The 21,405-nt window shown below is 47.6% G+C and overlaps 1 protein-coding gene and 1 pseudogene across 17 annotated transcripts in view; one reads left to right on the forward strand and one right to left on the reverse strand.

Annotated features, from left to right (window-relative positions):
* Positions 1-21,405, forward strand: part of DEPDC5 (DEP domain containing 5, GATOR1 subcomplex subunit) — a 164,516-nt gene that overhangs the window by 140,042 nt on the left and 3,069 nt on the right. For 16 of the 17 annotated variants that reach the window (XR_004031020.1, XR_001116060.2, XM_030816165.1 and 13 more), the window contains 3 exons: positions 8,887-9,056; positions 12,765-12,936; positions 17,012-17,072. Coding sequence is in view for 14 of the 17 variants with exons in the window: in XM_030816165.1 (XP_030672025.1) it covers positions 8,887-9,056; positions 12,765-12,936; positions 17,012-17,072 (403 nt within the window). In the remaining 3 variants the exon portion in view is untranslated. Of the gene's footprint in view, positions 1-8,886; positions 9,057-12,764; positions 12,937-17,011; positions 17,073-21,405 lie in introns of those variants that run through there. The other variant, XR_004031019.1, reaches the window with a different exon arrangement.
* On the reverse strand, positions 6,405-6,803 carry LOC105740048 (annotated as a pseudogene).

Here is a 21,405-nt window from a genome sequence, read left to right on the forward strand (position 1 = left end):
GGCTTCCCTTTGCTAGGAAAGGGAATTCCCTGACCCCTTGCGCTTCCCGGGTGAGGCGATGCCCCACCCTGCTCCGTGGGCTGCACCTATTGTCTGACAAGCCCCAGTGAGATCAACCCGGTTCCTCAGTTGGAAATGCAGAAATCACCTGTCTTCTGCATTGCTCACGCTGGGAGCTGCAGACTGGAGCTGTTCCTATTCGGCCATCATGGAACCTCTAATCAGAATCCTGCTTTTTAAATCAGTTGTTTTTTTTTTTTTTAAGAGACGGGGCTGGGCGCGGTGGCTCACGCCTGTAATCCCAGCACTTTGGGAGGCCAAGGCGGGCGGATCACAAGGTCAGGAGATTGAGACCATCCTGGCTAACACAGCAAAACCCTGTCTCTACTAAAAATACAAAAAATTAGCCGGGCATAGTGGTGGGTGCCTATAGTCCCAGCTACTCAGGAGGTTGAGGCAGGAGAATGGTGTGAACCCAGGAGGTGGAGCTTGCAGTGAGCTGAGATCGCACCACTGCACTCCAGCCTGGGCAACAGAGCGAGACTCCATCTCAAAAAAAAAAAAAAAAAAGAGACAGGGTTGGCCAGGCACAGTGGCTCACACCTGTAATCCCAACACTTTGGGAGGCTGAGGCGGGTGGATCATGAGGTCAGGAGTTCGAGACCAGCCTGACCAACATGGTGAAACCCCATCTCTACTAAAAATGCAAAAATTAGCTGGGCATGGTGGCAGGCACGTGTAACCCCAGCTACTCAGGAGGCTGAGGCAGGAGAATCGCTTGAACCTGGACGCGGAGGTTGCAGTGAGCCGAGATCACTCCATTGCACTCCAGCCTGGGTGACAGAGCGAGACTCCCTCTCAAAAAAAAAAAAGAGAGAGAGAGACAGGGTCTTACTCTGTTGCTCTATTGATTGCCCAGGCCGGAGTGCAGTGGTGTGATCCTAGCTCACCACAACCTCAAACTCCTGGGCTCAAGCAGTCTTTCCCCCCTGAGCTTCCCAAGTAGCTGGGATTGCAGGTGCACGCCATCATGCCCGGCTAATTTTTTAGTTGGTTTTGTAGAGACAGTCTCTCTCTGTGTTGCCCAGGCTGGTCATGAACTCCTCGGCTCAAGCAATCCTCCCACTTGGCCTCCAAAAGTGCTGGGACTAAGGCATAAGCTGATTCTCTCTCTTGACAGTTTCTATAGGAATATCCTCATTTCCAAAGCCTTCACCTTCTGCAGGCTGGTAAAACCCTCTGTTGACAGTTTCTATAGGAATATCCTCGTTTCCAAAGCCTCCTTCTGCAGGCTGGTAAAACCCTCTCCTGACTTCTGGTCTTCAGCTCAAGATGAGATTCAGATCATCTCAGTTTAGCTTTGATAATTCTTAGTGCTTAAAGAAAAGCAGTGTATAGGCCAGGCATGGTGGCTCACGGCTGTAATCCCAGCACTTTGGAAGGCTGAGGCAGGCAGATCACTTGAGGTCAGGAGTTTGAGACTAGCCTGGCCAACATGGTGAAACCTCGTCTCTACTAAAAACACAAAAATTAGTGAGGTGTGGTGGCATGCGCCTGTAATCCCAGCTATTCGTGAGGCTGAGGCATGAGAATTGCTTGAACCTGGGAAGCGGAGGTTGCAGTGAGCCAAGATTGCACCACTGCACTCCAGCCTGAAAAAATATGTCTCCATTTCAAAGAAAAAAAAAAGAGAGAGAGAGAGAGAGACAGAGGCCAGGCACAGTGGCTCATGCCTGTAATCCCAGCACTTTGGGAGGCCGAGGTGGGCGGATCACAAGGTCAGGAGTTTGAGACCAGCCTGGCCAACATGGTGAAACCCTGTCTCTACTGAAGATCTCTACTAAAGATACAAAAAATCAGCGTGGCGTGGTGGCGTGTGCCTGTAATCCCAGCTACTCGGAAGGCTGAAGCAGGAGAATTGCTTGAACCTGGGAGGTGGAGGTTGTGAGCAACCGAGATCGTGCCATTACACTCCAGCCTGGGCGACAGGGCAAGATTCCATCTCAAAAAAAAAAAAAAAGAGAGAGAGAGAGGCAGTATATAGAAAAGTAAGACATAGGCCAGGCGTGTTGGCTCACGCCTGTAGTCCCAACACTTTGGGAGGCCGAGGTGGGTGGATCACCTAAGGTCAGGATTTTGAGACCAGCCTGGCCAACACGGTGAATCCCCGTCTCTACTAAAAATACAAAAAATTAGCCGGGTGTGGTGTCAGGCACCTGTAATCCCAGCTGCTCAGGAGCTGAAGCAGGAGAATTGCTTGAACCCAGGAAGCAGAGGTTACAGTGTGCCGAGATTGCGCCATTGCACTCCAGCCTGGGCAACAAAAATACAACAGACAAACCAACCAACCAACTCAGTGACAACAAAACAGGTCTACCCTGGAGTCATACTCTAATTTTTTCTATTTTCCTCCCTTTCTGATCCTTTATCCCACATTCTTTTTCTTCCTCTTCCTTCTCCCTCTTCTTTGTCAAATAGAGGATTGAGTTATTATCACTGATCCATATAAAGTCCCTCTCTCATTTATTTTAACTCCCACCCCCCATTTCTATTCCCCGACTTCCCACGTGTAACCTTCCTAATATGTTTGATACGCATCTTTTTGTTTGTATGTATTTTTAGAAAATGTTTATTGTTTTTGTGTGCAAAAAAAATTAATAAAAAAAAAAGCGAAACTCCGTCTCAAAAAAAAAAAAAAAAAGAAAAAGTCATATGTCCAAAAAATAGGGAGATTCGGGAAGAAGAGAGGATTTATGTCCATAGCAGGTAGTTTATTAAACAGGTGTTCTTCTCCTGGGGTCTGTGTGTGGGCTTTAGGGGGTCAGTGAATCAGAAACTAGGCAGAGTTTTGTGTGTGTGCATGTTTCCTGGGAAAACATCCTTTTATTAGCTTTCCAGTGGTTTCCATAGTTGTTACAAGGAATTTCATTCCATCAGCCTCTTGCCCATCCATCTTCCCAAAAGAAATGGGTTTCTTTTCCTTTTAAACCTGATATGGCCATATTACAGCTAATTCTATCCAATAACAGCTCTCAGCCCTTTGTGTTAGGATATGAGAGGTTTCTTCCCAGCATTTTTTCAGGTTAGAATATAGTCTTTTACTGTGTCATTTACTTACGTGGGGAAGATCTGTTTTCTTTAAATTGAGCTGTCTTCAGTGTTTGGGTTTTTCTTCAGAAAAAAAATAACATGATTTATAGGTGGAAGAAGGCCTGTGTATCATTTGTGACCTGTCCCTTTTTTTGTTTCGACATGTTCCTTTTTAAACACTTAGGATACTAAGTTGGAAGTTAGCAATGCAAGTCTGTTTTGAAATGCCTGACGTTGACACATGACCTTCTCTGGCTTGGCTCATGGGGGCTCCCACTTTCTCATCGTGGTCACCCTGGGCTGCTCACCTGGAAAGCAGCAGGAGCATCTGAGACTCTAGAAGCAGCAGCCCTGTAGCCCTTAAGCCCACTCACATGCCTGTCTTTCTCAGCCTCCTTGTCTTGTTTTGTTTGTGGGTTTTGTTTTGTTTTTTTTTTGGAGACGGAGTCTTGTTTTGTTTGTTGCCCAGGCTGGAGTGCAGTGGTGTGATCTCAGCTCACTGCAACCTCCGCTTCCCGGTTTCAAGCAAGTCCCCTGCCTCAGCCTCCCGAGTAGCTGTGATCACAGGCGTGCACCACCACGCCTGGCTAATTTTTTTGTATTTTTAGTAGAGATATGGTTTCACCATGTTGGTCAGGCTGGTCTCAAACTCATGACCTCAGGTGATCCACCTGCCTTGGCCTCCCAAAGTGCTGGGATTACAGTAGTGAACCACCACGCCCGGCTCTTTGTTTGTATTTTTGACACAGAGTCTTGCTCTGTTGCCCAGGCTGGAGTGCGGTGGCATGATCCTAGCTTGCTGCAACCTCAGCCTCCTGGGTTCAAGTAACCCTCTGGCCTCAGCCTCCCAAGTGGCTGGGAACACAGGCATGTGCCAGCATGCCTGGTTAATTTTTTGATATTTTGTGGAGACAGGGTCTTTGTTGCCCAGGCTGGTCTTGAACTCCTGGGCTCAAGCAATCCTCCCACCTCGGCCTCCCAAAGTGCTAAGATTACAGGTGTGAGCCACTGCGCTCAGCCCCAGCCTTTTCTTGATGGCCCACTGGATTTTGGGATCAGAAGGGAATTTAGAATACCTCTGTCCAAACCCTGACACTTAAATATTTTCTGCAGCACTCCTGATAAGTGGGGAGCAATCTTCTCTTTGAAAACCCCCCTCAACATGGAACTCACTCCCAAGACTGCTTGTTCTGTACCTGGGAACCTCTGACTGTTACGTAGAGTATCACTCCCCTACCTGGGGTTGCATTTTTCTCCTCTGCTGACACTGTCCCCTTCCCCAGGTTACTGTTAACCCCCTAGCTCTGACCTGGGTGAAGGATGTTCAGCCTATTCCTCCTCTGGGGGCTTGCATATATTTAATGGTCATGTGTGAATAAGTTGTTGGTCATGGAACTCACGTAATGATTCAATGAACTTACCAAAAGCTGAACTCAGCTAGGCTCATATCTTTATCAACATCATAATCCTGCTAGAAACATGTACTGCCAAATCTAACCCCAAAGTACAGGGCCAGTATTATCTTCAGCCTGTAACCACTTGGTTGAGCAGCGTACTTCCTGACCCAGGCCAGTATGTTCTGAACTTAACATGCCAGATGGGAGAGAAGAGATGCATGAGGCCACTGCTGGTATTTATTGAGTATCCTTGTCTTTGTGACACAGACTTTTCACTTGGGAAGAAACACACAGTGTCCAAGACCAGAGGGCAAAACTTTTTTTTTTTTTTTTTAGACAGAGTCTTGCTCTGTTGCCCAGGCTGGAGTGCAGTGGCGCAATCTCAGCTCACTGCAAGCTCCACCTCCCAGGTTCACGCCATTCTCCTGCCTCAGCCTCCCAAGTAGCTGGGACTACAGGTGCCCGCCACCATGCCCGTCTAATTTTTGTATTTTTAGTAGAGATGGGGTTTCACCTTGTTAGCCAGGATGGTCTTGATCTTCTGGCCTCATGATCCACCCACTTTGGCCTCCCAAAGTGTTGGGATTACAGGCGTGAGCCACCGCACCTGGCCAAAACTTCTTTTGGTTTTGGCTGAGTAAAGGATTATTCTGGCAATATCAGGAATCCAGAACATGAAGTAGAGACAGAATCTAGTTTTGATGAGCCTTTTGGCATTGGAATGACCAAGTTCTTTAGCCTTAAATGTCACAGACAGCCAAGCAGTGTCCATGGGCGGCACAGACAGGCCTCAGATTGAACATTGGTGAACTCATGGCCTAAACTGGGAGAAAAGACCAGCAGGAACAGAAGGAAAAGAGGAGAGTTACAAGTTAGGTGGCTGGAGAAGGCAAGAGAGGAGGTCCACACTCCTTTCTCATCCATGCTTCACCTGATTCTCATCCTGTCTCTATGAAGCAGCTGGGCTGGCACATCTCAGTTTGTAGATTTTAGTTCAGGAACTAAACCAGGAGAGGTGAAGCAATGCTCTCTGAGACAGTGGTTACTAAATGGCAGAGCTTAGATCTTCCAGCTCCAAATCAAGAACTTTTCCCATTTGCATGTTCTAGGTTTTTGTTTGTTTGTTTTTCCATTCATGAGCTATTTATTAAAATAACACATTTGGGGGAAAAAATCAATACAATGTAGACAACACTACTGAAAACCATATATCATCATACAAAAAGGGATTTTGGCCAGGCGTCGTGGCTCATTATTATCCCAGCACTTTCAGGGGCCGAGGTGGGCAGATCAGTTAAGGCCAGGAGTTCGAGACAAGCCTGGCCAACATGGGGAAACCCCAACTCTATTAAAACACAAAAATTAGCTGGGCGTGGTGACGTGCACCTGTAGGCCCAGCTACTTGGGAGCCTGAGACACAAGAATCTCCTGAACCTGGGGAGGCCCAGGTTGCAGTGAGCTGAGATCACGCCACTGCACTCCAGCCTGGGCAACAAAGTGAGATTCTGTCTCAAAAAAAAAAGATTTTTTAAATTTTTATTTTATTTTGAGACGGAGTTTCACTCTTGTTGCCCAGGCTAGAGTGCAATGGTGCGATCTCGGCTCACTGCAACCTTTGCCTCCCAGGTTCAAGCGATTCTCCTGCCTCAGCCTCCCGAGTAGCTGGGATTACAGGCATGCACCACCACGCCTGGCTAATTTTTTATATTTTTGTTAGAGACGGGGTTTCTCCATGTTGGTCTTGAACTCCTGACCTCAGGTGATCCGCCCGCCTTGGCCTCCCAAAGTGCTGGGATTACTGGCATGAGCCACCATGCCCGGCTAAAAAATGAGTTTTATTTTGGGAATCATTTTCTAATTTATGGCAGGTATTACTTTCAAAAATAATACCACAGAACAACACAATCTAGGTCAATCTTAAAGACTGACAGGCTGAGCAGGGAATGCTTTTAGTTTTTGTAGGAGCTCCTTTAAACTGTCAAGTACTAGGGCTCTGCCTTTTGGAGTGATTTCAGCCACCAAGTCATCGACAGTAACGTGTTCTAGTCCTTTCTCTTTAATTACCTCTTAATGCAAAAGCAAAGAGCATATCACTTAAAATCGTTATCTTTACATTATCTTTATCAACTCATCCTTTCAGCCACATTCAACTAATTTAGCTCTCAGCAGCTCTTTCAGGCGTTCTCTTTCTCCAGTTTCTGTCAACTTTTAGTTAATCCCTGCTCTCATATTCATCTTGCTAACCACACTCCCTGGACTTAGTCTTTTGAGAGAATGGTGAGTGGTACCTCTGGCAGCCGAATGCCTGAATGTCATTCAGTTTGCCTGAATGCCATTAGTGACCTAGCTGGAGCTCTCCTGCCTTACAACAGAAGCTCATTAAAGTTGCTGACTCAAGAGCTGTTTATCCTTGTCAGTGAGAAAAACCCACTCAGGGGTTCTATCTGCAGAACCCAGAACTAAACTGACCACTTCAGCTGAAGAAAACTGTTGAATTCATGGGGGTAAGGGAGAATGAGGGGCAGATTATAGTTTATAGAAACCCTAGGTCTGGAGGCACATGTTCTCAGGATCTCTTAAGACTGTGCCTCAGGGAGGAAAAAAACAACAAGAAACCCTAGGTCTGGCAGTGCCCAGCCAGACAGAACAGAAGCCTGACCTTTTCTTTGCTTCTGAGCGTATTTTAGGGCCTTAGCCTGGTCAGGAACTTGATTGTCTGACATGTCTCTAAAACATCCTATCTTGAGTTGAGTAGGATTTCTGAGCAGAAGTCCCAGATAGGATGAGTAAGCTTGGTACTCGCCCAGCATCCTTGAGCAACATGTCAATGAAAGGACAGGGTGTTAAGCTTCATTATAAGATTTCATTTCTTGAGAAAAGATTATAGAACTACTGTCTTCCTGGGTTGAAACCTGAAAACCAAGACTTGTCACTGGTGGTCTGCGCTGTTTGCCCATTGTGTTTCTTCATAGGTCACTGAAATAAAAAGATCTGGGGTTTAGCCTGGCTGAGGTTCTGATTCCATGATCTTGACCAAGGCATCTTCCCTCCCTGGGCTGCCATTTCCTCATCTGTAAATGAAGGGGTTGGATTACTTAGGGAGAAGTAAACTATGGCTTAAGCAGCCAAATCTGGCTCGCCATTTGTTCGTTTATAATTGACTGTTTCTTTTAGAGCAGTTTTCAGTTCATAGCAGAATCTAATAGAAAGTTCCTGTACATCTGGCCGGGCATGGTGGCTCAAGCCTGTAATCCCAGCACTTTGAGAGGCTGAGGCAGGTGGATCACCTGAGGTCAGGAGTTTGAGACCAACCTGGCCAACATGGCAAAACCCCGTCTCTACTAAAAGTACAAAAATTAGCCGGGTGTGGTGGCGCATGCCCGTAATCCCAGCTACTTGGGAGACTGAGGCAAGAGAATCACTTGAGCCTGGGAGGCAGAGGTTGCAGTGAGCCAAGATCACGCTACTACACTCCAGCCTGGGTGACAGAGTGAGACTCCATCTCTAAAAAAGAAAGAAAGAAAATTACTATGCATTCTTTGACCTCCACCCCCGCAACCTGCTGCCCCCACTATCAATATCCCCAGATGGAGTAGTCCATTTTTTACAAGGTACAATCCAGAAACCTACATTGACATCATTGTCACCCAGAATATCCGTGGTTTACATTTTAGGGTTCACTCTTGGTGTTGTATTTTTTTTTTTTTTTTTTGAGACAGAGTCTCGCTCTGTCGCCAGGCTGGAGTGCAATGGCGCGATCTCAGCTCACTGCAACCTCTGCTTCCCAGGTTCGAGCGATTCTTCTGCCTCAGCCTCCCGAGTAGTTGAGACTACATGTGCGCGCCACCATGCCCAGCTAATTTTTGTATTTTTGGTAGAGATGGGGTTTCGCCATGTTGGCCAGGATGGTCTCGATCTCTTGACCTGGTGATCCGCTCGCTTCGGCCTCCCGAAGTGCTGGGATTACAGGCGTGAGCCACTGTGCCCGGCTGGTGTTGTATATTCTATAGGTTTGGACAAATGTACAGTGACACATATCTAACATGATATCCTACAGCATAGTTTAACCACCCTAAAACTCAGTCTGCTTTTATAAAGTTTTATTGGAATACAGCCAGGCACATTCATTATGTAACGTTCGTGGCTGCTTTTGCACTACAATAGCAGAGTTGAGTAGTTGCAACAGAAACCATATGTCTCACAAAATGTAAAATATTTATAATGAGGCCTTTTACAGAAAGTTTTCCAATCTCTAGATGATTTCCAGGAAACTTCTAGAATCTGCAGTTTTCTTTTAGGCACTTGTATGTAGTTTCATATCTGGATACTTAGTTATTTGTTCTTCTTCATCCCACTCCTTTTCTCACTCTCTTGGGGCCCCTCCTGTGTGCTGACATAGCTGCCACTGTCCCAGAGCAGAGGACCGTGACCCTGGATGTTGACGTGAACAACCGCACAGACCGGCTGGAGTGGTGCAGCTGTTATTACCATGGCAACTTTTCTCTGAATGCAGCCTTTGAGATCAAGCTGCACTGGATGGCAGTGACCGCAGCAGTACTCTTTGAGATGGTGAGAACCTTCATGCATGTTGTCAGGCCTTTGGCTCACCTCACAGTGGGGCATGGAGATGCTTGATGGAGATTCATGTCACTTTAATTTTTTAGTTCAGGCTTTTATTACCATTCATCGGGACTATTGGAGTAACCTTTTTAAAAAATTTAAACATAGTAAAAATTTCAAGCAATCAAAAAGGGTAGAATCAGGGTTTCTTAGCCTTAGCACTATTGACATCTGAGGCCAGATAATTCTCTGTGGGGGAGTCCTGCACCTTTTAGGAAATTGAGCAACAACCCTAGCCTCTACCCACTAAATGCTAGTAGCACAGCCCCAGGTGTGGTAATCAAAATGTCTCCAGATATTGCCACATGTCCCTAGGAAGGGGGAGTATTGTTCCCTGTTGAGAATCACTGGTTTAGAGTGAAAAGTAAGTCTGTTTCCCACTCTCATTCCCTGGGATCTACTTCCGCTTTGTTGAGTAAACTTCCAGAGAGGTTCTAAGCATGGACAAAATCATGTTACTTTTTTTTTTTTCAACAGAGATGGTAGCATTGGATACATACTACTTACATTGCATTTTTTCTATCACCTATGTGTTCCATGTCAGTACAAATAAATCTGCCTTGGGGTTTTTTTTATTATTATTGTTATTGGGATTTTTGTTTGTTTTTGTTTTGCCTCGTTGTTTTTAAGGGCTGGAGAGTTTTCTATTATTTGTTTACACCATAGTTAGCCAGTCCCCTGTTAATAAACATCACTGCTTTGAACTCAGTGGTTCTTTACCTGGGCCGATTTTGCCACCCGGGATCATTTGGCAATATCTGAAGACAGAAAGGGGTGGCTGGGCACGGTGGCTCATGCCTTGGGAGGCCGAGGCAGGCAGATCACTCAAGGTCAGGAGTTCAAGACCAGCCTGGCCAACATGGTGAAACCCTGTTTCTACTGAAAATACAAAAATTACCCAGGCATGGTGGTGCACGCCTGTAGTCCCAGCTACTCGGGAAACTGAGGCATGAGAATCACTTGAACCTGGGAGATGGAGGTTGTAGTGAGCCGAGATCATGCTACTGCACTCCAGCCTGGGTGAGAGTGAGACTTCATCTTAAGAAAAAAAGAAGGCTGGGCGCAGTGGCTCACGCCTGTAATCCCAGGCCGAGGTGGGAGGATCACCTAAGGTTGGGGGTTCGAGACCAGCCTGACCAACATGGAGAAACCCCTTCTCTACTAAAAATACAAAAAATTAGCCAGGCGTGGTGGCGCACTGCCTATAATCCCAGCTACTCGGGAGGCTGAGGCAGGAGAATCACTTGAACCTGGGAGGCGGAGGTTGCACTGAGCCGAGATCGCGCCATTGCACTCCAGCCTGGGCAACAGAGCGAGAATCTGTCTCAAAAAAAAAAGAAAGAAAGGGGTGAAGGCAGGGTGGGTGCTACTGGCATCTAGTGGGTAGAGACCAGCAAAGCTGCTCATCATCCTATAATGCACAGGGCAGCCCCCACAACAAAGAACAACCAGCCCAAGATGTCACAAGTGCCAAGGTTGAGAAGCCCTGTTTTAACTGGTCTTCCTGACTGTCCTTTCTCCTTCTAGTTCATCCTGGCCTGCATCTCTAATCAGGCCATTCACTGCTCCTACACTAAGAAGCCATACCTGACCATCCCCCATCGCAGTGCTCACTCCTTAGCCAAGTTGTCAGTACCTTCCAGGAGAGCCCCTTAACCATCTTTATAGTCCGCCACTCCTTTTTATACACTCTCCAATATAGCCAAAAAGAATATTCTTCTGTGGCTTCTACTGAATCTCGCTTCTCTCAACACCAGCCCAGCCATCTCTTCATACAACAGAGAACAGCTGGGAAGTTCAAAAAGAGTTTACTAAAAGCTAGGAGATAAGCAAAGAGAAATGAGTACAGCATGAGCCAGCAGGTTTTTTTTTTTTTTTTTGTCCAGAGCTCATAGGCTAAGTTTTGTCCCACAAAACATGGTATCCTGGGAAAGCAATTTTTCCGGGTCTCTGTCTGCCTCCACATGGCATTAGCATCTTCAAGGGCCCCTCCCTTGGAAAGACTCTCATCTGGGGAACATCCGTAAGGTCCAAATAAAAAAAGACAGCCTGCTGCTCATTCTGCTCAGCTCACAGAGGACACCAGCCCTTCCCCAGCTCACTGATACCAGCATGACCACTTCTTTCAGGTAAAACTAACTCTCTGACCCAGTAGGCTTGCTGGCCCTACTAGATAAGTATATCCCAAAACAGCATGACCACAGCGTTCATAGACACACACATATAGTTACAGTTGGGCAGGAAAGACAGTGTTCATTTCCTTAGAGGAATTTAGCAACTGTCTCCATAAAGTACGCTTTTCACATCTGTTCATGTAAAACCCACTGAAAGCTGCTAATCTGTTTATCATTATTTTATTAAGCTTTTAAAACTTCAGTGTATGTAAGCTAATTATTATTTTAAGGCAATGTCCACATTTGTTAAAAATCAGATTTTATTGGGACAAATACTACATAAAATAAAAAGGTTTTTGACCAAACCTTAGGAATTATTTCGGTCAAACAGAGATCTTGGCTTTTTGTTGTTATTTTTGTTATGAACTTTCCCTGAGAGAAAAGATAAGGGTGGTACCCTTTAATTTTTTACATAATCATTTGTTTAAGTCAAGCTATGTCCCAACTGTGTTTTTTTGGAAATAATACTTGACACAAAAATCAATCTGTATGCCAGAGCCACATCGATCAACCTTTTTTTTTTTTTAACATACATCATTTTTATGGTTAAAAAGAGTATCTCAAGATCTAGAAAATTGCCACTGTTCCCTAAGAAAATGTTATTGATGGTAGGTTTATCTTTTTGCCCCAGTAACTTTTATTCTTATCTTTGGACAGATAGGATTCGGGAGTCTGCCAGAAAGTGGCTCTCACTCTGTCAGGTCAGGGCTTACCATTATCAGAAGCCACCGTGGTCGTTTCCCACCCTCTGTCACATTTCTCTCAGCCAGCCTGAGTGAGTTGTTTTCCTATTTGATACCTTGAACTTATTAAATTCCTGGTAAAGTACAAAATTAGGCTGGGTGCAGCGGCTCATACCTATAATCCTAGCATTTGGGAGGCTGAGGCCAGCGGATCACCTGAGTCAGGAGTTCGAGACCATACTGGCCAACTGGCAAAACCCTGTCCCTACTAAAAATACAAAAATTAACTGGACGTGGTAGTGCACGCCTGTAGTCCCAGCTACTTGGGAGTCTCAGGCGGGAGAATTGCTTGAACCCGGGAGGCGGAGGTTGCAGTGAGCTGAGATCCGGCCACTGTACTCCAGCCTGGGCAACAGAGCAAGACTGTGTCAAAAAAAAAAAGAAAAGGACAAAATTAGAAGGACTTAACCTCTATCCTGTGACCTTTCTCCAACATCCCCTAGAATGGGAAGGATTTCAACTCCCTGCAGACCGTTCTTTCTAAAAGAAACACCGAAGGTACAGAAGTTTGGGCCGTAAAGAGGAGCTGTGTGCTTAGCTCACAGTTTGTCTAGTATTTGTCAGGATGTTAAACTGCATTTTTGCCTGTCCAGGACCAATTCACAGCCAGCAAACATGAATAAATGAGCACGCAAATCAATATGCATGCTGCCTTTCTGGTGGGTTTCCTCCTTGAGAAGTATTTTCTCTTGTTTGAAAGAACTTGGAGATGATATGTTTGTTTCTGTACTTTCCGCCAGGTCCAAGGTTGGCATCGGAAAGCCACCTCCTGTGGCTTCTTGTTGGTTCCAGTTTTGGAGGGGCCTTTTGCACTGCCCAGTTACCTGTATGGCGACCCCCTTCGTGCCCAGCTCTTCATCCCACTCAACATCAACTGCTTGCTCAAGGAGGGCAGCGAGCACCTGTTTGATAGTAAGAAATGCTCCCTTCTGGAGGTTCTGTCTCAACCAGTAAGACCCCGTCCCTAATAAGGACACCACTCTGGGTATCCAGTCAACACGGACTAGGGAAAAGGGATAGCCTTTCAACAAGGGGCCAAAAGGATCAAGGTTCTAAAGGGTCCTGGTTCTTGACTTAGTGGCTGGATAACCCTGGACATTTCATGTCTCTGAGTCTCGAATTCCTTATTCCTAAAATGAGAGTGTCTAGAGCTGCCTGGAGCAAAGTGGTGGGTGGGAGAGGACGCTAAACTCTATAAATCACAGGCAGCACTGGTGTTCTCCCACGCTGTCCTTTCATATGCTCCAGCCTAACTGGTTTGGGCTGCAGGGATTTAAACCTCACGGGAGACTTACATATGCTATTTCGTGCAAAAAGGCCAGGAAAGGGAGGTCATGAAAAGCAAAACAGGAAACAGCATCCTTTTGTGCAAAGCTGTGGCGTGTCAGCCTCTGGAATGGTGCGTGTGACTCGAGTCATGCATCTCAGGGAAGACAAAGCAGGATCAGAGGATGATGGCAGGACCCAAATCAGAGCCCTTCTGTCTGGGAAAGGTTTTCAATCAGAAGGAGTACCCAGGGTCAGCCTGGACCTGCTGCTCCACCCCAGAGCCCAGAACCCTGAGGGCAGATTTAGGACAGATCAAAGACGAGCTGTACTTGACACAGCATATAGCTTTTTATTACCAAGTGCTCGTTGCGGATGCACATATAAATAGCTCCTACAAAGCTTTCGATGAGTTCACAGATGATCTTTTTTAAAACGCAAAGCTAGGGTTGATGCTGATACATCAGGAGCCCTGAGGTTTCTCAGGTATAAAGATTAGAACTGTGAAGGAAATAACGTTTGACGTAAAAGAGATGCTTTCTTCTTGTGCCCTTGTAAGTCTGTGTCGTGATCAGCAGCAGAGAACCGGTCCAAAAGATAAGGAGATCTCCCCAAGTGGATTAGGTCAAGCTAAGTATTCCTGCAATTTCCATGTGACAGGCTGCCCTCATGGTGCAAACAGCTTTTCTTCCAAAAGCCCATCCGTGTATTTTTTGTTTACAGTTTGGAAGATTTTTTTTATAGACACAATGTTCTAAGTGATAATCGGGGTCCCAAAGCCAGCCCGACAGAGGCCCTACCTGCTGGAGGCTATAGACTGTGGGACACACAGAGCTTACAAAGCCCCCTTGAAACACACATGTTCTTGTTTAACTTCACAGTGGTGTGGCTGAGAGAGGACCATTTATGCAGTCCTGAAATGCGGGATGATTGTGTTCATATGGGACAGTTTTAAGCCAAGCAGCTCCTGGTACTATTGTTTTTATTATGTTGAGGGAACAGAGAGATCTTCCCCCGACACTGTCCAAAGACTCTTTGGGGGTTTTCCACCTTTGCTGTAACAGCACAGGATTGCCCACAGGGCTGGCGTTGGAGGACATTTTTGTGCAAGTTGTTTTTCCCTGCCAGTTGTAACTCAGTCTTCAAGACCAGCAGCCTCTGTTGGTTGCCATGGTTACAGCTGCAGAAAGGGTCCCAGTTTAAAGGAATAAGGATTTGAATCTAAAAATCTATTTTCTTGCTTCTGTGCCTCTTCTCTTTTTGTTCTTGCCATTTCCGATAGCAGCAAATTCAAAATCTTAAAAATCTGACAAGAATGTGCTGTGTGTGTGGATTTTCTCTGTTTAAAGCCAAAGTCTGTTTTGCTTTTTGCCCTTTTTTTTTTTTTTTTTTTTTTTTTTGTGACGGAGTCTGGCTCTGTCACCCAGGCTGGAATGCAGTGGTGTGATGTCCTCTCACTGCAACCTCCGCCTCCCGGGTTAAAGTGATTCTCCTGCCTCAGCCTCCTGAGTAGCTGGGATTACAGGCACACGCCATTCATGCCTGGGTAATTTTTTTTGTATTTTTGTAGAGATGGGATTTCACCATGTTGGCCAGGAAGGTCTTGAATTCCTGACCTCAGGTGATCTGCCCGCCTCGGCTTCCCAAAGTTCTGGGATTATAGGCGTAAGCCACTGTGCCTGGCTTTTTGCTCGTTAGTTGCCCTGAATCCTCAAATCCATCCCAGGTAGAAAATTCCAAATGTGGAAAGATTAGCAAAACCACCGCAGGCACTGTTGTCTTTGGGATGGCTGTGCAATTACCACCCCAGGCCTCAGCACCTCCTCCCTGAGAGCAGCCCGAGCTCTGTCCTCTGGAGCTGTGCAACAGTCTTCCCCAGCCCTGCACCCTTCCCCCTCCGCTCTTGGTCCTCAGCAACAGCCTTGCAGAAGGCATGAGGCTGGAGTAACAAAGTGGGTTATGGAGGAGGGGACTTGTCTTTTCTGCTCTCCTCCCGCAACTGATTACTCTTCAAACTTTTATTTTATTTTACTTTATTTTAGTTTTTTTGCGATGGAGTCTTGCTCTGTCACCCAGGCTAGAGTGCAGTGGCGCAATCTCAGCTCACTGCAACCTCCACCTCCTGGGTTCAAGTGAGTCTCCTGCCGCAGCCTCCTGATTACCTGGGATTACAGGCATGCACCACCATGCCCAGCTAATTTTTGTACTTTTAGTAGAGACGGGGTTTCACCATGTTGGCCAGGCTGGTCTCAAACTCCTGACCTCAGGTGATCCGCCCACCTCAGCCTCCCAAAGTGCTGGGATTACAGGTGTGAGCCAGCACACCTGGCCCAAATTTTTATTTTTATATTTATTTGCTTCAATTTTCCTACCCCCAAAATGGAGCTTATAATATTTGCCCTTTCTTGTGGGAAGATTGGTAATATAAAAAGTGGGGGTGGGCCGAGTGTGGTGCCTCATGCCTATAATCCCAGCACTTTGGGAGGCCAGGGCAGGTGGATCACCTGAGGTGAGCAGTTCAAGACCAGCCTGGCCAACATGTTGAAACCCCGTCTTTACCAAAAACACAAAAATTAGCTGGGCACGGTGGCACATGCCTGTAATCCCAGCTACTCGGGAGGCTGAGGCAGGAGAATCGCTTGAGCCTGGGAGGCGGAGGTTGTGGTGAGCTGAGATCGTGCCATTGCTCTCCAGCCTGGGCAACAAGAGCAAAACTTCGTCTCAAAAAAAAAAAAAAAAAGGGGGGGGTGGTTGTTGTTCCTTAGAAGCAGCTTACATGGTCCGGGCACAGTGGCTCATGCCTGTAATCCCAGCACTTTGAGAGGCAGAGGCGGGAGGATCACTTGAGGCCAGGAGTTTGAGACCAGCTTGGACAACATAGTGCGATGCCATCTCTACAAAAAGATTTAAAAATTAAAACAATTTAAAAATGTAGAAATTGTTGGGGCCGGGCACGGTGGCTCATGCCTGTAATCCCAGCACTTTGGGAGGCCGAGGCAGGCGGATCACTTGAGGTCAGGAGTTCAAGACCAGCCTGGCCAACATGGTAAAACCCCGTCTCTACTAAAAATACAAAAATTAGCCGGGTGTGGTGGCATATGCCTCTAATCCCAGCTACTCGGGAGGCTGAGGCATGAGAATCACTTGAACCCGGCAGGCCGAGGTTGCAGTGAGCCAAGATCTCACCACTGCATTCCAGCCTGGGTGACCAAGCAAGACTCTCCCTCAAAAAAAAAAAAAAAAAATTAGTTGGCCATAGTGCTGCATGCCTGTGGTCCTAGCTACTTTGGAGACTAAGGTAGGAGGATCACTTGAGCCCAGGAGTTCAAGGCTGCAGTGAGCTATGACCATGGCAACTAACATGCATTTACAGTTTATATTCTGTTTGTACTTTAATGTCATGCTCCTTTCAGCTTTGGGTATAAGAAGTCATTCAAATGAGCCTTATATTGAGTTCTGGTAGCTCACACTGACTGCTAAGGACTCCACCTTCCCAGACCCAGCTATAGCTTGGGGGAAGGGATGGTGTGAACACACAGCTGTTCTTTCTTTGACCCTTGGGATAGAGGCCAGTCTTTCCCAAAGGGCGTAGTATGGAGAAGCAGAGGTTAGGCTCAAGAGGACTGATTGCCAAGAGTAGTAAAGGGTATGGAAGACTGGCCCAGAGAGAATTACGAACCTTGTGATCACAACCCAATATTTATTCTTATTTTCCTTTCAGGCTTTGAACCGGAAACGTACTGGGATCGAATGCACCTCTTCCAGGAAGCCATTGCATACAGGTTTGTCCCTTAGCAAGTATGAAGAGTGGGAAGGAAATCAGTGTTTATCTTGAATAGCCGTTACCAAAGTGAAACCCATTTTTTTATTCCTAGAGAAAGGGATCTATTCCACCAATGGCAAATTCACTGCTTATCTCCAACAGGATTCTTTACATTGGTTTTTGAGATAAGCGCTGCCTCCCTGCTTCCTGTAGCTGTTGTTTTTCAGACCTCATTATTTTCTTCTTCCAGTTGAGTGGAGAACATAGAACTCTCTCCTTAGCCTCCAACAAGACCCTAGGCCAAGCTATTCAGGAAATAATATAAAATGAAAAATCAAAAAATGTGTCAAGAGCCCAACACAGGTTGAAAAGACAATGAATGGTTAAAAAGCAATAGATGAGTCAATAGATATTTCTTGGCATCTAATATGTGTGCCAGGGAAAGCCTGTCCTAGACTTTACTGTCTCCCCCTAGACCAGTCTAGCCGACTGTGTTGTCTCCAGACATCACCAGCCTGGTATCTGATGGCCACTTCATGTTAGTCATGGTAAAAACAAAGCCCCTTGTTCTTGCTTCAGTAATCCTCTCATTACACCTTTTCCAGTATCCTGTCATCTCCTTATTCAAACGTCTTCAGCTGTTACACTCCTTACCCCCCTATATATACTCATACTCACAACCACACACTATTTAGCCTCTCACACCCACCATGGCCCCAGCTTACCTTAGACCTTCGTCTAAGGTCTACCCCTTCACAGACCTAGCTCAGGTGCTTAGCAAAGACTGTGGAATGAAGGCAAGGGTGGCTGATTTCCTCCTTCCGCTAATGGTGGGTGATGCGGATTCAGGGCAGAAGGTAGAGAGTGCAGCAGTCAGTGGGAAAGGGCCTTGATATGGGAAACAGACAGGCTTTATCCACTCCCACCTCCACCAGCATCTGGCTGAGGAACCATGAGCAATTCTGGAACTGGTGAGCCTCCATTTTCTTACCCCTCACGGGGAAGCTGGGAGGGTTCTCTGATGTTCTAGTGAGCCCTCAGTAGACAGGAATCACCAGAGGGGACCCTGCTAACTCACGAGTTTCTAAGTAGCTCTTACCCTGCTTGCCCTGCTGGCGGGATATCACCTGCCAGGGGGAACCATGAGCAATTCTGGAACTGGTGAGCCTCCATTTTCTTACCCCTCATGGGGAAGCTGGGAGGGTTCTCTGATGTTCTGGAGAGCCTGGTGATGCACCTAGTGAGCTCTCAGTAGACAGCAATCACCAGGGGGGACCCTGCTAACTCACGAGTTTCTAAGTAGCTCTTACCCTGCTTGCCCTGCTTGCGGGATATCACTCAGAACGTTGCCTTTATTTGTTAAATGTGCTTTTTTCCTTCACCGAATCCTCCTCCTGATCCCCCTCAGTCCAGATCCTCGTCATATCTTCCCAGGAACTATTGTACTTTCCTCCTCAGCCAGATTTTTCTGCCACAGATACCCTCACCTGTTTTCTGACCAGTCCTCTGCATCATTGTACCAGTGTGCTGCAGTGTGCTCCTTACCTAAACCCCCCACCTTCCACACCTAAACCCCCACCTTCTATACCTCTACCTTCCACACCTAAACCCCCCTACCATCCACACCTAACTCCCCCAACCTTCCACACATAAACCCCCTCCACCTTCCACACATAACCCCCCTCCACCTTCCACACCTAAACCCCACACCTTCCACACCTAAACCCCCACCTTCTATACCTCTACCTTCCACACCTAACCCCCCTCCACCTTCCACACCTAAACCCCCCTACCTTCCACACCTAACTCCCCCAACCTTCCACACGTAAACCCCCCACCTTCCACACATAACCCCCCTCCACCTTCCACACGTAAACCCCCACCTTCCACACCTAAACCCCCCTACCTTCCACACCTAAACTCCCCCACTTTCCACACCTAAACCCCACTACCTTCCACACCTAAACCCCGACCTTCTGTACCTCCACCTTCCACACCTAAACCCCCTACCTTCTACACCTAAACCCCCCACCTTCCACACCTAAACCCCCCACCTTCCATGCCTAAACCCCCCACCTTCCACACCTAAACCCCCCACCTTCCACACCTAAACCCTCACCTTCTGTACCTCCACCTTCCACACCTAAACCCCTCCACCTTCCACACCTAAACTCCCCTACCTTCCACACCTAAATGCCCCCACCTTCCACACCTAAACCCCCCTACCTTCCACACCTAAACCCCCACCTTCCACCCCTAAACCCCCCCACCTTCCACACCTAAACCCATCTCCACACCTAAACCCCCCCACCTTCCACACCTAAACCCCCACCTTCCACACCTAAACCCCCCACCTTCCACGCCTAAACCCCCCACCTTCCACACCTAAACCCTCACCTTCTGTACCTCCACCTTCCACACCTAAACCCCTCCACCTTCCACACCTAAACTCCCCTACCTTCCACACCTAAATGCCCCCACCTTCCACACCTAAACCCCCACCTTCCACACCTAAACCCCCCATCTCCACACCTAAACCCCCCCACCTTCCACACCTAAACCCCGCTACCTTCCATACCTAAACCCCACCTTCTATACCTCCACCTTCCACACCTAAACCCCCCCACCTTCCACACCTAAACCCCCCACCTTCCACACCTAACCCCCTCTCCACCTTCCACACCTAAATCCCCCTACCTTCCACACCTAACCCCCCCCACCTTCCACACCTAAACCCCCCACCTTCCACAACTAACTCCCCCACCTTCCACGCTTAAACCCCCCACTTTCCACGCCTAAACCCCCCTACCTTCCACACCTAAACCCCCCCACCTTCCACACCTAAACCCCTCCACCCTCCACACCTAAACCCCCACCTCCTGTACCTCTACCTTCCACACCTAAACCCCCACCTTCTATACCTCCGCCTTCCACACCTAAACCCCTCCACCTTCCACACCTAAACCCCCTACCTTCTATACCTAAACCCCCACCTCTGTACCTCCACCTTCCACACCTAACCTCCCACCTTCCACACCTAAACCCCCACCTTCTATACCTCCGCCTTCCACACCTAAACCCCCCCACCTTCCACACCTAAACCCCTCCACTTTCCACACGTAAACCTCTCCACCTTCCACACCTAAGCCCCCACCTTCTGTACCTCTGTCTTCCACACCTAACCCCCCCAAACCCCTTCACCTTCCACACCTAAACCCCCACCTTCTGTACCTCCACCTTCTATACCTAAACCCCCACCTTCTATACCTCCGCCTTCCACACCTAAACCCCCCCACCTTCCACACCTAAATCCCCCACCTTCTACACCTAAACCCCCACCTTCTGTACCTCCACCTTCCACACCTAAACCCCCACCTTCTCTACCTCCACCTTCCACACCTAACCTCCCCCCACCTTCCACACCTAAACCCCCTCCTTTTTTTTTTTTTTTTTTGAGATGGAGTTTCGCTCTTGTTGTCCAGGCTGGAGTGCAATGGCACGATCTCGGCTCACCGCAACCTCCGCCTCCCAGGTTCAAGCGATTCTCCTACCTCAGCCTCCCGCGTAGCTAGGATTACAGGCATGCACCACTACACCCGGCTAATTTTTTGTATATTTAGTAGAGATGGGGTTTCTCCATGGTGTGAGCCACCACCCTCCCCCCACCTTCCACACCTAAACCCCCGACCTTCCACACCTACCCTTCCCCACCTTCCACACCTAAACCCCCCACCTTCCACACCTAAACCCCTCCACCTTCCACACCTACCCTCCCCCCACCTTCCACACCTAAAACCCCAACTTCCACACCTAAACCCCCCACCTTCCACACCTAAACCCCCCACCTTCCACACCTAAAACCCCCACCTTCCACACCTAAACCTTCCCACCTTCCTCATCTAAACCCCCTCACTTAAACCCCTCCACCTTCCACACCTACCCTCCCCCCACCTTCCACACCTAAACCCCCACCTTCCACACCTAAACCCCCTCACCTTCCACACCTAAACCCCCATCTCCACACCTAAACCCCCCACCTTCCACACCTAAACCCCTCCACTTTCCACACCTAAACCCCCCCACCTTCCACACCTAAACACCCCCCCCCCCCACCTTCCACACCTAACCTCTCCCACCTTCCACACTTATACCTCTCCCCGCTTCTACACCTGTCAGAATCTTCCTCCAGGGATTCCCAAATGTTTCCTCTCTGAATTCCTCTTTCCCTTTCTTTCAAAACACTCTGAATGTATTCCAGTGATTTGGGGGCCCTTGGAGGGCAGGGGTATGCTTTTTCCTATTTGTGTTTCCTTCTATAATGCCTAGCAAGGTGCCTCCTTAGAGTAGTTTCA

Source organism: Nomascus leucogenys, chromosome 7b, assembly GCF_006542625.1.
Source record: "Nomascus leucogenys isolate Asia chromosome 7b, Asia_NLE_v1, whole genome shotgun sequence".
In the NCBI taxonomy this organism is placed as follows: domain Eukaryota; kingdom Metazoa; phylum Chordata; class Mammalia; order Primates; family Hylobatidae; genus Nomascus; species Nomascus leucogenys.